This window comes from Oncorhynchus keta, chromosome 19, assembly GCF_023373465.1.
Source record: "Oncorhynchus keta strain PuntledgeMale-10-30-2019 chromosome 19, Oket_V2, whole genome shotgun sequence".
NCBI lineage: Eukaryota > Metazoa > Chordata > Actinopteri > Salmoniformes > Salmonidae > Oncorhynchus > Oncorhynchus keta.
In genome coordinates this window covers 78,049,595-78,065,721 of record NC_068439.1, presented here as the reverse complement: position 1 = coordinate 78,065,721, position 16,127 = coordinate 78,049,595, and the positions used below count along the sequence as shown (strand labels likewise).

General features: G+C 40.8%; 1 protein-coding gene and 1 long non-coding RNA gene across 4 annotated transcripts in view; both read right to left on the bottom strand.

The window, feature by feature from the left end:
- Positions 1-16,127, bottom strand: part of LOC118374826 (ryanodine receptor 3-like) — a 251,864-nt gene that overhangs the window by 20,571 nt on the left and 215,166 nt on the right. For 2 of the 3 annotated variants that reach the window (XM_052471367.1, XM_052471369.1), the window contains 10 exons: positions 13,255-13,354; positions 13,090-13,169; positions 12,872-12,948; positions 12,538-12,611; positions 7,467-7,481; positions 6,391-6,471; positions 6,039-6,127; positions 5,101-5,229; positions 4,583-4,687; positions 2,562-2,643 (listed from right to left, as the gene is read on the bottom strand). In XM_052471367.1, coding sequence (XP_052327327.1) covers positions 2,562-2,643; positions 4,583-4,687; positions 5,101-5,229; positions 6,039-6,127; positions 6,391-6,471; positions 7,467-7,481; positions 12,538-12,611; positions 12,872-12,948; positions 13,090-13,169; positions 13,255-13,354 — 832 coding nt within the window. The remainder of the gene's footprint in view (positions 1-2,561; positions 2,644-4,582; positions 4,688-5,100; positions 5,230-6,038; positions 6,128-6,390; positions 6,472-7,466; positions 7,482-12,537; positions 12,612-12,871; positions 12,949-13,089; positions 13,170-13,254; positions 13,355-16,127) is intronic. The other variant, XM_052471368.1, reaches the window with a different exon arrangement.
- LOC127909500 (uncharacterized) lies at positions 7,731-9,192 on the bottom strand. Its single transcript, XR_008071549.1, has 3 exons — positions 9,003-9,192; positions 8,638-8,689; positions 7,731-7,854 (listed from the first exon to the last, which is right to left on the bottom strand). It is a non-coding gene; the product is annotated as an uncharacterized LOC127909500 (long non-coding RNA).

The following is a 16,127-nucleotide window of genomic DNA, read 5'->3' as shown; positions in this document are numbered from 1 at the left end:
ATTTACATTCTTACTAACTTTACTTTACATTCTTACTTTAATTGACATTCTTACTTACTTTAATTGACATTCTTACTTACTTTAATTTACATTCTTACTATACTTTACATTCTTACTATACTTTACATTCTTACTTACTCGAATTTACATTCTTACTTTAATTTACATTCTTACCTACTTTAATTTACATTCTTACTTACTTAAATTTACATTCTTACTTTACTTTACATTCTTACTTGAATTTACATTCTTACTAACTTTAATTTACATTCTTACTTGAATTTACATTCTTACTTACTTTACATTCTTACTTACTTTACATTCTTACTTTACATTCTTACTTTACATTCTTACATACTTTACTTTACATTCTTACTTACTTTAATTTACATTCTTACTTACTTTAATTTATATTCTTACTTTACATTCTTACATACTTTAATTTACATTCTTACTTTACTTTACTTTCGTACATACTTTACTTTACATTCTTACTCACTTTACTTTACATTCTTACTTTACATTCTTACTTACTTTAATGTATATTCTTACTTTACTTTACATTCTTACTTTACTTTACATTCTTACTTTACATTCTTACTTACTTTAATTTATATTCTTACTTTACTTTACATTCGTACATACTTTACATTCTTACTCACTTTACTTTACATTCTTACTCACTTTACTTTACATTCTTACTTTACATTCTTACTTACTTTACTTTACATTCTTACTTACTTTAATTTACATTCTTACTTACTTTAATTTACATTCTTACTTACTTTAATTTATATTCTTACTTTACTTTACATTCTTACTTTACTTTACATTCTTACTTTACATTCGTACATACTTTAATTTACATTCTTACTTTACATTCTTACTTACTTGAATTTACATTCTTACTTTACTGTACATTCTTACTTACTCGAATTTACATTCTTACTTTCATTTACATTCTTACCTACTTTAATTTACATTCTTACTTACTTTAATTTACATTCTTACTATACTTTACATTCTTACTTACTTTAATTTACATTCTTACTTTAATTTACATTCTTACTTACTTTAATTTACATTCTTACTTTACTTTACATTCTTACTAACTTTAATTTACATTCTTACTTTACTGTACGTTCTTACTTACTCGAATTTACATTCTTACTTTAATTTACATTCTTACCTACTTTAATTTACATTCTTACTTTACTTTACATTCTTACTTGAATTTACATTCTTACTAACTTTAATTTACATTCTTACTTGAATTTACATTCTTACTTACTTTACATTCTTACTTACTTTACATTCTTACTTACTTTACATTCTTACTTTACTTTACATTCTTACTTTACCTTACATTCTTACATACTTTACTTTACATTCTTACTTACTTTAATTTACATTCTTACTTACTTTAATTTACATACTTACGTTACATTCTTACATACTTTAATTTACATTCTTACTTACTTTAATTTATATTCTTACTTTACTTTACATTCTTACATACTTTATTTTACATTCTTACTTACTTTAATTTATATTCTTACTTTACATTCGTACATACTTTACTTTACATTCTTACTTACTTTAATTTACATTCTTACTCACTTTACTTTACATTATTACTTTACATTCTTACTTACTTTAATTTATATTCTTACTTTACTTTACATTCTTACTTTACATTCTTACTTTACTTTACATTCTTACTTACTTTAATTTATATTCTTACTTTACTTTACATTCGTACATACTTTAATTTACATTCTTACTTTACATTCTTACTTACTTGAATTTACATTCTTACTTTACTGTACATTCTTACTTTAATTGACATTCTTACCTACTTGAATTTACATTCTTACTTACTTTAATTTACATTCTTACTTGAATTTACATTCTTACTTGAATTTACATTCTTACTTACTTTAATTTACATTCTTACTTACTTTAATTTACATTCTTACTTTACTTTACATTCTTACTTACTTTAATTTACATTATTACTTACTTTAATTTACATTCTTACTTACTTTAATTTACATTCTTACTTACTTTAATTTACATTCTTACTTTACTTTAATTTACATTCTTACTTTACTTACTTTACTTACAAACTTACTCTTACTTTCTTCCTTGTTCATATTCACACAATCAAATCAAATTGTATTGGTCACATACACATGGTTAGCAGAGGTTAATGTGAGTGTAGAGAAATTATTGTGCTTCCAGTTCTAACAGTGCAGCAGTATCTAACAAGTGATATCTAAGTTTCACAACCTATACCCAATACACACAAATCACATTTCACAACCTATACCCAATACACACAAATCACATTTCACAACCTATACCCAATACACACAAATCTAAGTAAAGGAATGGGGTTAAGAATAGAACTTGTATTATGTGGATACCTACAGTATGCACCATTACTGCTATGTGTAAATTATTGACTATATGGGGTAAATATAAACAAATGCTTGTGTGGTGACCGTAACCTACAACGTCTAAAGTCCTATTTGAGTGAATCTGTAGTAGGTTCTTACCCTCGAGCAGTGACAGCATCATCACCACCATGTCCTGCTGAAGATCCATCAACTCCTTGAGCAGCTCAATCTGACACGAGTCCTAAAGGAGCACCGGCCGTCAGAAGAACTCCATTAACACTGTACTACGATTCATTTATTACTATGAATTACTATTTATTCATTTGTATTTATTAGTACTTAATAATGAAATAAATAAATCATAATATAATGTATTTATAAAGCATTTTTCAAGCTCAATAATGTGTACAATACAACGTTGGCGTGCATTAAAAATACACAACCAAAACAAAATCATTCAACACAGATTAATGTCATTATCTAATGTTAGAGGGATTTTACAGGCCTAATCTAGGAAGACAGCATCCGCATTCCTCTGGACGACAAAACGAAAAGCTAAATCTACTATTGAGCGCAACTATTACTACAAGCCAGAATAAACTAGGATATATATTAGACTAGAGTTTTTTATACAACATACCATTTCACTGAGACGTGGACAGTTCTAAACAGTGTCACAATGGGCAGACAGTTCTAAACAGTGTCACAATGGGCAGACAGTTCTAAACAGTGTCACAATGGGCAGACAGTTCTAAACAGTGTCACAATGGGCAGACAGTTCTAAACAGTGTCACAATGGGCAGACAGTTCTAAACAGTGTCACAATGGGCAGACAGTTCTAAACAGTGTCACAATGGGCAGACAGTTCTAAACAGTGTCACAATGGTCAGACAGTTCTAAACAGTGTCACAATGGTCAGACAGTTCTAAACAGTGTCACAATGGTCAGACAGTTCTAAACAGTGTCACAATGGTCAGACAGTTCTAAACAGTGTCACAATGGTCAGTCAGTTCTAAACAGTGTCACATGGTCAGACAGTTCTAAACAGTGTCACAATGGTCAGACAGTTCTAAACAGTGTCACATGGTCAGACAGTTCTAAACAGTGTCACAATGGTCAGACAGTTCTAAACAGTGTCACAATGGTCAGACAGTTCTAAACAGTGTCACAATGGTCAGACAGTTCTAAACAGTGTCACAATGGTCAGACAGTTCTAAACAGTGTCACAATGGTCAGACAGTTCTAAACAGTGTCACAATGGTCAGACAGTTCTAAACAGTGTCACAATGGTCAGACAGTTCTAAACAGTGTCACAATGGCCAGACAGTTCTAAACAGTGTCACAATGGTCAGACAGTTCTAAACAGTGTCACAATGGTCAGACAGTTCTAAACAGTGTCACAATGGCCAGACAGTTCTAAACAGTGTCACAATGTCAGACAGTTCTAAACAGTGTCACAATGGTCAGAGAACAGTAGTCAAAGACAGTAGACAAGTGGTGGTTAAACCCCTTCACATTGTAATGTCCTTAAATGGTTGACTGTGTAACTGTGTTCATGGTTATTGGGGTAAAGCTCCTGCTGAAACGCTCCTTTTATTGCAGGATATAGGCATTAATACATACCGTTTTTAAATGTTAATAAAAATGTAAACCTTAATTTACCATAAAAAGTAAACCTTAACAACCTTTACCAGACAAGTTGAGTGAGAACATATTCTCATTTACAACAGTGAACTGGGGAAAAATAGCTTTACATCTAATGACCTGCTTATTGATGTTGAGGATGTTTGGTGCGGTCCTGTGTGGGTGAATCCTATACTCTTTGAGGCTATTTAAGTGTAGTAGTAAGTAAGCCTTGAGCTATAACAGCCCCCAGGGCAGGAACCAATCTACTGTTTCTGTAGTGAGAGGCAGCTTGATGTACAAGTACATCCCCTGAATAATCTATTGAAATGTGAGTGATTTTCATAAGATCAGTGACTGATTGGAGAGGCGATGGAGACGACAGTGAGCGTTGACTGACAGGAAGCAGAGGGACACTGCTGCCTATAGATAGACACTGACTGCAACTCCAGGACAGCAGGGTAGCTCGCAGGACGCTGGACTGGGCCAGTAGTTTACTGTTTTATTTTACTCACTTTACTGGAATGGTTGGTGCAGCACTGAGGACACCTAGTTACCTGGGACAGCTTCATCTGCATGTTGGCAAACACATGCAGGAATCCCACCACTGCATCCCACAGTCTGCTGTGGGCCAGACTCTGCTGGTTCCCAATACATGGCCCCTGGGACGGGCAGATGGGGAGGGAGGGAGGGAAGGTGGGAGGGGTGAGAAGGGGGAGGAGGGGGAGGGAGGGAAGAAGAGAGGAAGGGGTGAGAAAGGGGAGGAGGGAGGGGGAGAGGAAGGGGGAGGAGGGAGAGAGGGTGGGAGGGAGGGGGAGAGGGAGGGAAGAAGAGAGGAAGGGGTGAGAAAGGGGGGAGAGGGAGGGAGGGAGAGAGAGGAAGGTGGGAGGGAGGGAGGGAGACAATAATCAAATGCAAAAAGCACACAAAAATAGAGTGAATATTTATAAAGATCACACCAATAAAAAACATGTCAGTAAGTATCATAAAATAAAAAAATATCACGTTTGGGACGAAAGAGTGAATATAGGCTAAATGTAGAACCCCAATAAAAACACAAGGGGACAGGTCTTACCTGGATGTACTCAGTGAGTGAGTTGAAGATCTGCTTGGCGACAGCTAAGGCTTTGGAGAAGTTGACCTGCCCTGCCTCGTCGATAATGTCTTTCCCAGAATAATACCAGTAGAAGTCACTGATAGATTCCTACAGAGAAGGATTTTACTATGTCAATGTGTTGGTGAAAACATGTCACATTCTCCTTTTTAGTGAGTGGTAGTGTGTGTGTGTGTGTGTGGGGTGTTGTGGACAACATTTCAGAATGTGTGTTTATAAATATGGTTTATGTCGTGAAGACAAAATACCTGGATGTGTGTTTATGTTTGTGGTTTATGTCGGAAGACAAAATACCTGGATATGTGTGTGTGTGTGTTTGTGGTTTAGGGGGACAAAATACCTGAATGTGTGTGTGTGTGTGTTTGTGGTTTCGGGAGACAAAATACCTGAATGTGTGTGTGTGTTTGTGGTTTAGGGAGACAAAATAGCTGAATATGTGTGTGTGTGTGTGTGTGTGTGTGTGTGTGTGTGTGTGTGTTTGTGGTTTGTGTGGAGACAAAATACCTGAATGTGTGTGTGTGTTTGTGGTTTAGGGAGACAAAATAGCTGAATATGTGTGTGTGTGTGTGTTTGTGGTTTAGGGAGACAAAATACCTGAATGTGTGTGTGTGTTTGTGGTTTAGGGAGACAACATCGCTGAATGTGTGTGTGTGTGTGTGTTTGTGGTTTAGGGAGACAAAATACCTGAATGTGTGTGTGTGTTTGTGGTTTAGGGAGACAAAATAGCTGAATGTGTGTGAGTGTGTGTGTGTGTGTGTGTGTGTGTGTGTGTGTGTGTGTGTGTGTGTGTGTGTGTGTGTGTGTGTGTGTGTGTGTGTGTGTGTGTGTGTGTGTGTGTGTGTGTGTGTGTGTGTGTGTGTGTGTGTGTGTGTGTGTGTGTGTGTGTGAGTGTGTATCACCTGAAGCCGTAGCAGGTAGTCCACTGTGCTGATGATAATGTTTACTGTCAACGTGTTTCCTGTTTGTGTTCTCAGGAAGTTTTGGAAATCTGTGAAGAACAAATTTAGCTTTTGGGATAATGTGGTTAATTGTATAATTGTGATAATGTGGAGAGTAGGAGCCTGGTTGTGAGCAACCTATCATGAGTTATGGTTAAGTTAGCTAACTTGGAAATGGTACTTTTACCACCTAAACGAAAGAGCGATCAGATCATTTTGTGATTACATTTATTTTGACAACTGGTCCAAATTGATACAAAAAAAATAAAAAAATAATCACATTAGTTTTACACCAATTTATACAAGTTCTCACCCCCGTTGTGCCCCTCACAGAGCAGTTGCAAAAACCGGAAGAGATCTTTGGTGAAGTCATCATTCGTCAGCACTTTGGAACCTTGGGGAGGGGACAGAAGTAGGTGAAGACTGCTCTCCAAAACAACAGGAAAAACAATGGCCCGAATCCTTCCTTGAGATCTGCGAGCAACTAGAGTTTACATGATATCGGCGAAAGTCTGAGTTAGGCTCGTGGATGTCAAGTTGGGATCGTGCCCTTGCTCACTCGGCACCCATCACTCTCAGACAGGCATGTGGCAAAGCACAGATACAGAGTCTGTGTTGTTCACAAACACTTGGACACGTTTAGAAGTCCAGGGACTTCAGATAGCGGCTGCATTCAAAGTGATACTTTTTGAAAAATGCTCTGAAATGAATTACAATTTAAATGAATATGGTGAAGCACCAGGACATTTCAGGAAGCTGGGGAATAGCCAGATAACTTTCACATATACCCTATAGTCTCAGAACAAGACAACACATGGTAGGGAATGGTTTTTTGTTTTTTTTAAGAATCAGAACAGAAAGGTGGAACACTAGAATTAGAATCAGCAAGCGATTCCATTCCCGAGTACTTGACAAATGTGGGAAGAACTGAATTCAATTTCGAAAGCAGCAGATACCATCCATGTGAAAGTTAAACATGAAACCAGCTTTGTGAAATAGGCCCCAAGTCTAAAGCACATCAAAGCTTTGCTTCAGCTGTGGACAAGTCTATAAATCATAGGTCAAACCTTTGGAAAAAATATTGATAGCCTTTATAGGAGTATCATTAGTAGAATATAGATTAGTGATGTAGAATAACATAAAGAAAAGCTAACAATTACCACTATTAACAGGCGTTAACAAAGTAAACCTGTAGTTGTATGTCTCCATTCAACACATGCATATGTATGAATGGACCTCCCTGCAGACCAAAGCAATAGATTAATGCTTCCAGGTCATGTGGGGGTCAAATGAGGCAGGGAGGTGAAGGTGAGAGAGAAGGACTACAATATGGTGACGGAATTCAAGATGTTAGCATGGCGCTTGGGAGCATCTGAATTGTCTATTTACCCCGCTCACTGCCGACTGCCATCGATGAGTTTTAATGAGAGGAGAGGACAAACAAACGAACAAAGCAGATGTAAGCAAGTGAATACATTGAATTTCAAAAAGGAGAAGAAAAAGAACATGTAAAAACCTCATTATAGGTTATAGAGACAAGGGCATGAGGTTAAAGGGAAGGTTTTTAACCTCATTATAGGTGAGGAGACAAGGGCATGAGGTTAAAGGGAAGGTTTTTAACCTTATTATAGGTGAGGAGACAAGGGCATGAGGTTAAAGGGAAGGTTTTTAACCTCATTATAGGTGAGGAGACAAGGGCATGAGGTTAAAGGGAAGGTTTTTAACCTTATTATAGGTGAGGAGACAAGGGCATGAGGTTAAAGGGAAGGTTTTTAACCTCATTATAGGTGAGGAGACAAGGGCATGAGGTTAAAGGGAAGGTTTTTAACCTCATTATAGGTGAGGAGACAAGGGCATGAGGTTAAAGGGAAGGTTTTTAACCTCATTATAGGTGAGGAGACAAGGGCATGAGGTTAAAGGGAAGGTTTTTAACCTCATTATAGGTGAGGAGACAAGGGCATGAGGTTAAAGGGAAGGTTTTTAACCTCATTATAGGTGAGGAGACAAGGGCATGAGGTTAAAGGGAAGGTTTTTAACCTCATTATAGGTGAGGAGACAAGAGCATCCTGTTTAAAGGGAAGGTTTTTAACCTTATTATAGGTGAGGAGACAAGGGCATGAGGTTAAAGGGAAGGTTTTTAACCTCATTATAGGTGAGGAGACAAGGGCATCCTGTTTAAAGGGAAGGTTTTTAACCTTATTATAGGTGAGGAGACAAAGGCATGAGGTTAAAGGGAGGTTTTTAACCTCATTATAGGTGAGGAGACAAGGGCATCCTGTTTAAAGGGAGGTTTTTAACCTCATTATAGGTGAGGAGACAAGAGCATCCTGTTTAAAGGGAAGGTTTTTAACCTTATTATAGGTGAGGAGACAAGGGCATGAGGTTAAAGGGAAGGTTTTTAACCTCATTATAGGTGAGGAGACAAGAGCATCCTGTTTAAAGGGAAGGTTTTTAACCTTATTATAGGTGAGGAGACAAGGGCATGAGGTTAAAGGGAAGGTTTTTAACCTCATTATAGGTGAGGAGACAAGGGCATGAGGTTAAAGGGAAGGTTTTTAACCTTATTATAGGTGAGGAGACAAGGGCATGAGGTTAAAGGGAAGGTTTTTAACCTTATTATAGGTGAGGAGACAAGGGCATCCTGTTTAAAGGGAAGGTTTTTAACCTCATTATAGGTGAGGAGACAGGAGCATCCTGTTAAAGGGAAGGGTTTTAACCTCATTATAGGTGAGGAGACAAGGGCATGAGGTTAAAGGGAAGGTTTTTAACCTTATTATAGGTGAGGAGACAAGGGCATGAGGTTAAAGGGAAGGTTTTTAACCTCATTATAGGTGAGGAGACAAGGGCATGAGGTTAAAGGGAAGGTTTTTAACCTCATTATAGGTGAGGAGACAAGAGCATGAGGTTAAAGGGAAGGTTTTTAACCTCATTATAGGTGAGGAGACAAGGGCATCCTGTTTAAAGGGAAGGTTTTTAACCTTATTATAGGTGAGGAGACAAAGGCATGAGGTTAAAGGGAGGGTTTTTAACCTCATTATAGGTGAGGAGACAAGGGCATCCTGTTTAAAGGGAAGGTTTTTAACCTCATTATAGGTGAGGAGACAGGAGCATCCTGTTAAAGGGAAGGGTTTTAACCTCATTATAGGTGAGGAGACAAGGGCATGAGGTTAAAGGGAAGGTTTTTAACCTCATTATAGGTGAGGAGACAGGAGCATCCTGTTAAAGGGAAGGGTTTTAACCTCATTATAGGTGAGGAGACAAGGGCATGAGGTTAAAGGGAAGGTTTTTAACCTCATTATAGGTGAGGAGACAAGGGCATGAGGTTAAAGGGAAGGTTTTTAACCTTATTATAGGTGAGGAGACAAGGGCATGAGGTTAAAGGGAAGGTTTTTAACCTCATTATAGGTGAGGAGACAAGGGCATGAGGTTAAAGGGAAGGTTTTTAACCTCATTATAGGTGAGGAGACAAGAGCATCCTGTTTAAAGGGAAGGTTTTTAACCTTATTATAGGTGAGGAGACAAGGGCATGAGGTTAAAGGGAAGGTTTTTAACCTCATTATAGGTGAGGAGACAAGGGCATCCTGTTTAAAGGGAAGGTTTTTAACCTTATTATAGGTGAGGAGACAAAGGCATGAGGTTAAAGGGAAGGTTTTTAACCTCATTATAGGTGAGGAGACAAGGGCATCCTGTTTAAAGGGAAGGTTTTTAACCTCATTATAGGTGAGGAGACAGGAGCATCCTGTTAAAGGGAAGGGTTTTAACCTCATTATAGGTTAGGTTAAAGGGAAGGTTTTTAACCTCATTATAGGTGAGACAAGGGCATCCTGTTAAAGGGAAGGGTTTTAACCTCATTATAGGTGAGGAGACAAGGGCATGAGGTTAAAGGGAAGGTTTTTAACCTCATTATAGGTGAGGAGACAGGAGCATCCTGTTAAAGGGAAGGGTTTTAACCTCATTATAGGTGAGGAGACAAGGGCATCCTGTTAAAGGGAAGGGTTTTACCCTCATTATAGGTGAGGAGACAGGAGCATCCTGTTAAAGGGAAGGTTTTTAACCTCATTATAGGTGAGGAGACAAGGGCATGAGGTTAAAGGGAAGGGTTTTAAGAATTGATGATAATTAGCGTGTACTTAGTACATAGGGTGTTATTGTCGTTAACCTTTCAGTACTGAAGGATGTGTTAGGGGAAGTGTGTGTGTGTATGTGTGTGTGCATTAGGTGTGTGGGGGGAGGTGTGTGTGTGTATTAGGTGTGTGTGGGGAGGTGTGTGGGGGGAGGTGTGTGGGGTAGGTGTGTGTGTATTGGGTGTGTGGGGTAGGTGTGTGTGTGTATTAGGTGTGTGTGGGAAGGTGTGTGTGTGTATTAGGTGTGTGGGGGAGGGTGTGTGTGTGTGTGTATTCGGTGTGATGGGGGAGGTGTGTGTGTGTATTGGGTGTGTGGGGGGAGGTGTGTGTGTGTGTTGTAATGCAGATGTGACATAAGAGGCGTGTATCTAGTTAATATCTAGTTAATGCTGGGGCGGCAGGTAGGCTAGTGGTTAGAGCAGGTAGCCTAGTGGTTAGAGCAGGTAGCCTAGTGATTAGGGCAGGTAGCCTAGTGGTTGGAGCAGGTAGCCTAGTGGTTGGAGCAGGTAGCCTGGTGGTTAGAGCGTTGGGCCAGGATCGACTCCCCAAGCTGACAAGGTAGAAATCTGTCCCCGAACAAGGAGGTTAACCTGCTGTTCCCTGATAGGCCGTCATTGTAAATAAGAATTTGTTTTTAACTGACTTGCCAGGTTAAATTAAGGTTACATTTAAAAAATGCTGAACGATGTCTTAGCCCTACTTCAGGACGGAGGAAACCCTTGCTCTCAAATTAGGAGTAAAAATATCTCTTGGAAAGCTTTTAGTGTATCGTATTGGTACTGAATCAGAACCAGACAACATGAGAAGTATAGATGTTGTCATATACATTGATAACTACTGTACTTACACACACAAACTACAGATTAGATTCCTAAACCCGATGAAACTACCGAACAGCTTAGATTCCTAAACCTGATGAAACCCCCGAACAGCTTAGATTCCTAAACCTGATGAACCCGAACAGCTTAGATTCCTAAACCTGATGAAACCCCCAAACAGCTTAGATTCCTAAACCTGATGAACCCGAACAGCTTAGATTCCTAAACCTGATGAAACCCCCAAACAGCTTAGATTCCTAAACCTGATGAACCCGAACAGCTTAGATTCCTAAACCTGATGAAACTACTGAACTTTGTCCAGTGTCATGGTCCAGCCTCAGGCCAATGTCATGGTCCAGCATTAGGTCAGTGTCATGGTCCAGCATTAGGTCAGTGTCATGGTCCAGCATTAGGTCAGTGTCATGGTCCAGCATTAGGTCAGTGTCATGGTCCAGCATTAGGTCAGTGTCATGGTCCAGCATTAGGTCAGTGTCATGGTCCAGCATTAGGTCAGTGTCATGGTCCAGCATTAGGTCAGTGTCATGGTCCAGCATTAGGTCAGTGTCATGGTCCAGCATTAGGCCAGTGTCATGGTCCAGCATTAGGTCAGTGTCATGGTCCAGCATTAGGTCAGTGTCATGGTCCAGCATTAGGTCAGTGTCATGGTCCAGCATTAGGTCAGTGTCATGGTCCAGCATCAGGCCAGTGTCATGGTCCAGCATCAGGCCAGTGTCATGGTCCAGCATCAGGCCAGTGTCATGGTCCAGCATTAGGTCAGTGTCATGGTCCAGCATTAGGCCAGTGTCATGGTCCAGCATTAGGTCAGTGTCATGGTCCAGCATTAGGTCAGTGTCATGGTCCAGCATTAGGTCAGTGTCATGGTCCAGCATTAGGCCAGTGTCATGGTCCAGCATCAGGCCAGTGTCATGGTCCAGCATCAGGCCAGTGTCATGGTCCAGCATTAGGTCAGTGTCATGGTCCAGCATTAGGCCAGTGTCATGGTCCAGCATTAGGTCAGTGTCATGGTCCAGCATTAGGTCAGTGTCATGGTCCAGCATCAGGCCAGTGTCATGGTCCAGCATCAGGCCAGTGTCATGGTCCAGCATTAGGTCAGTGTCATGGTCCAGCATTAGCCTTATGGCAGGAGGTTGGCTTCTTGCTGAGCAGTGAGTGAAAGGTGTGTGTTGATCCCTAATGTTCTCGATTCTCTGAGTCAAGACAACAGTTAACATAGCAGACATCTCTTGGACCTATTTCTGAGAAAAAAACTAAATAAGCTGAAATCGAACACTGAAAACGTGAACCTACCTAGACTAGGCTTGGGGACAACTAATGAAAGGAAAGGTGTGATTTTTGTTCTCTTAACAGTTTTCCGAGTAAAGATACTCAGAAGTGTCAAACAGCAAGCGAGACAGCTCACCTACGGCTAAAGGGAAAAAGGAAGCTACACTCAAATGTTGAACTACTTATTAAAAGTTGGGGTCGTGCATCAGCTGGCCATCCTGTCGCTAAACTTACTGGATCCTTCATCTGTCACCATCCCCAGACCTTCCGCTTTATTCTGTCTCTCAAAGGCATTCAAGTCCAGGACACTGTGGAGGGTACGGAGATAAGGTACATTGTCAAAGAGAAACACATCAGAACAGGGATCATTAATAAGATTGACATAAACAGTGGTGATAGGACTATGAAGGTCAATGTATTATCGTCATTGGGTATAACCAACATGCTTATCAATAAATTACCATACATTGATTTATCAGAAGTTGATCAGAAGGCTATCCTCATTCCCAGGCAGTTCTGAGACGAGGTCTGTACTCTGGGTTATTTTGGGTGGCGTAGTCACGGTTACCTGCAGGACTGCATGAGGCCGGACAAACTCTTGAAAAAGCCTGCGTCTCTTTTCTCTTTCAGGTAATCCAGCATTTTCTGCCAAAAGCAATGGAATGTAAAACTCACGTTTTCATGCACAGAAAGTCTTGGCAAGACGTGATGATGGGAATACATCTGTGGTAATGATGTGTCAAACATACACAGTAATACACTTGTAATAATGTGACGTAGACTAACCTGCTGGACCAGCACGTTGCCTCCGTTGAGGATGGAGATGCCCAGTTTGAGGGTACAGGTCACCATAGGACCTAGTCGACCTGGGGACAGAGAGCAGAACAGAATTGTTCATTTGAAGGCCATTTGGCTTCATCTATACTGCAGCTAAAAGACGACGATCAACACCTTTACTGGCGCTGATCATCTGTAGCACCATCTCAGCAGCCCCGCGGGCGTGTAGTCTGGCCTGCTGGTACAAGATCTTCTGCTTCTCCATTTCCTTTTCCTGTGGGCCCAAACACACACACATTGATTAAAAATGGCTAAACTTTGTTAAATCGATCTATCATCCTGAGGGGAGAAATACATCATCTGCAAAGGAGATGCCTGTGTGATGTGAAACACTTTACATCGTAAGAAATAAATAAAACAATAAATGTTTTGAGGATTTTAACGCTGTGAGGATTGTTTTATTTTATTTTTTTATAGATTTTTTTTATTGAATATCCAAAACATACATTATAGTTGCAGTGAAGCTGCTCAACAACTACATCACACCAGTCATCCAACAACTACATCACACCAGTCATCCAACAACTACATCACACCAGTCATCCAACAACTACATCACACCAGTCATCCAACAACTCACACCAGTCATCCAACAACACACACACCAGTCATCCAACAACTACATCACACCAGTCATCCAACAACTACATCACACCAGTCATCCAACAACTACATCACACCAGTCATCCAACAACTACATCACACCAGTCATCCAACAACTACATCACACCAGTCATCCAACAACTACATCACACCAGTCATCCAACAACTACATCACACCAGTCATCCAACAACTACATCACACCAGTCATCCAACAACTACATCACACCAGTCATCCAACAACTACATCACACCAGTCATCCAACAGACATCACACCAGTCATCAACAACTACACCACACCAGTCATCCAACAGACATTCAACAATCACACCAGTCATCCAACAACTACATCACACCAGTCATCCAACAACTACATCACACCAGTCATCCAACAGACTCCCATTCAACAACTACACCACACCAGTCATCCAGCAGACTCCCATTCAACAACTACACCACACCAGTCATCCAGCAGACTCCCATTCAACAACTACACCACACCAGTCATCCAGCAGACTCCCATTCAACAACTACACCACACCAGTCATCCAGCAGACTCCCATTCAACAACTACACCACACCAGTCATCCAACAGACTCCCATTCAACAACTACACCACACCAGTCATCCAACAGACTCCCATTCAACAACTACACCACACCAGTCATCCAACAGACTCCCATTCAACAACTACACCACACCAGTCATCCAGCAGACTCCCATTCAACAACTACACCACACCAGTCATCCAGCAGACTCCCATTCAACAACTACACCACACCAGTCATCCAGCAGACTCCCATTCAACAACTACACCACACCAGTCATCCAGCAGACTCCCATTCAACAACTACACCACACCAGTCATCCAGCAGACGCCCATTCAACAACTACACCACACCAGTCATCCAACAAACTCCCATTCAACAACTACACCACACCAGTCATCCAACAGACTCCCATTCAACAACTACACCACACCAGTCATCCAGCAGACTCCCATTCAACAACTACACCACACCAGTCATCCAACAGACTCCCATTCAACAACTACACCACACCAGTCATCCAACAGACTCCCATTCAACAACTACACCACACCAGTCATCCAACAGACTCCCATTCAATAACTACACCACACCAGTCATCCAACAGACTCCCATTCAATAACTACATCATACCAGTCATCCAACAGACTCCCATTCAACAACTACACCACACCAGTCATCCAACAGACTCCCATTCAATAACTACATCATACCAGTCATCTAACAGACTCCCATCCAACAACTACATCATACCAGTCATCTAACAGACTCCCATCCAACAACTACATCATACCAGTCATCCAACAGATTCCCATTCAGAGCGTCACACAGAAGCATCCAGGATCAATGCCCTGCTCAAAGGCAAGTCGACAGATCTCCCACAAGGCCAAAAATGGGGACCCGAACCCTCCAAGATCCCCCACAGTTCCTCAAGAGCTGTCCCTCAACCATCCGAGACCCCTCCCACAACCATCCGAGACCCCTCCCACAACCATCCGAGACCCCTCCCACAGCCATCCGAGACCCCTCCCTCAACCATCCGAGACCCCTCCCTCAACCATCCAGGACCCCTCCCACAACCATCCGAGACCCCTCCCACAACCATCCGAGACCCCTCCCACAACCATCCGTGACCCCTCCCACAGCCATCCGAGACCCCTCCCACAACCATCCGAGACCCCTCCCTCAACCATCCGAGACCCCTCCCTCAACCATCCAGGACCCCTCCCACAACCATCCGAGACCCCTCCCACAGCCCCCCACCACCAGCACAAGAAAAAAATATATAAATTGTAATAATTCCATTCCTCACCCCCAATAACCCCCAATGCGCCAACAACCAAGAAAATTAACCGAAGAGAAAAAAAGAAAAACAACAATGCAAAAAAACAAAGGACATCGAGGACAACTAAAATCATAGCAGCCCAATTTGATATGTTTGAGTACATGTCTGACATTTACATGTGTGTGTGTCCATCTGCGCACTCCGTGCATTTGAATGAGAGTGTGTGTACATGAATATGTACAAACACCTCAGCCCATCCACTGGTCATCAGCCTCAGGCAAACCGCCATTAGCTTTAAAAACACTGCCCCTCAGTGTCATTCAAACATACTTTTTATTATGTTTTATTTTGACTTCATGTTTTTATACGTTTATCTTTGACCATCATTCTATCTATCCCTGCTGGTCACCCCAGCCCATCCCAACTCCAGCCCATCCCCATCTCTGCTGGTCTCCCCTATCTCTGCTGGTCACCCTCAGCCCATCCCATCTATCTCTGCTGGTCCCTCAGCCCATCCCATCTATCTCTGCTGGTCACCCTCAGCCCATCCCA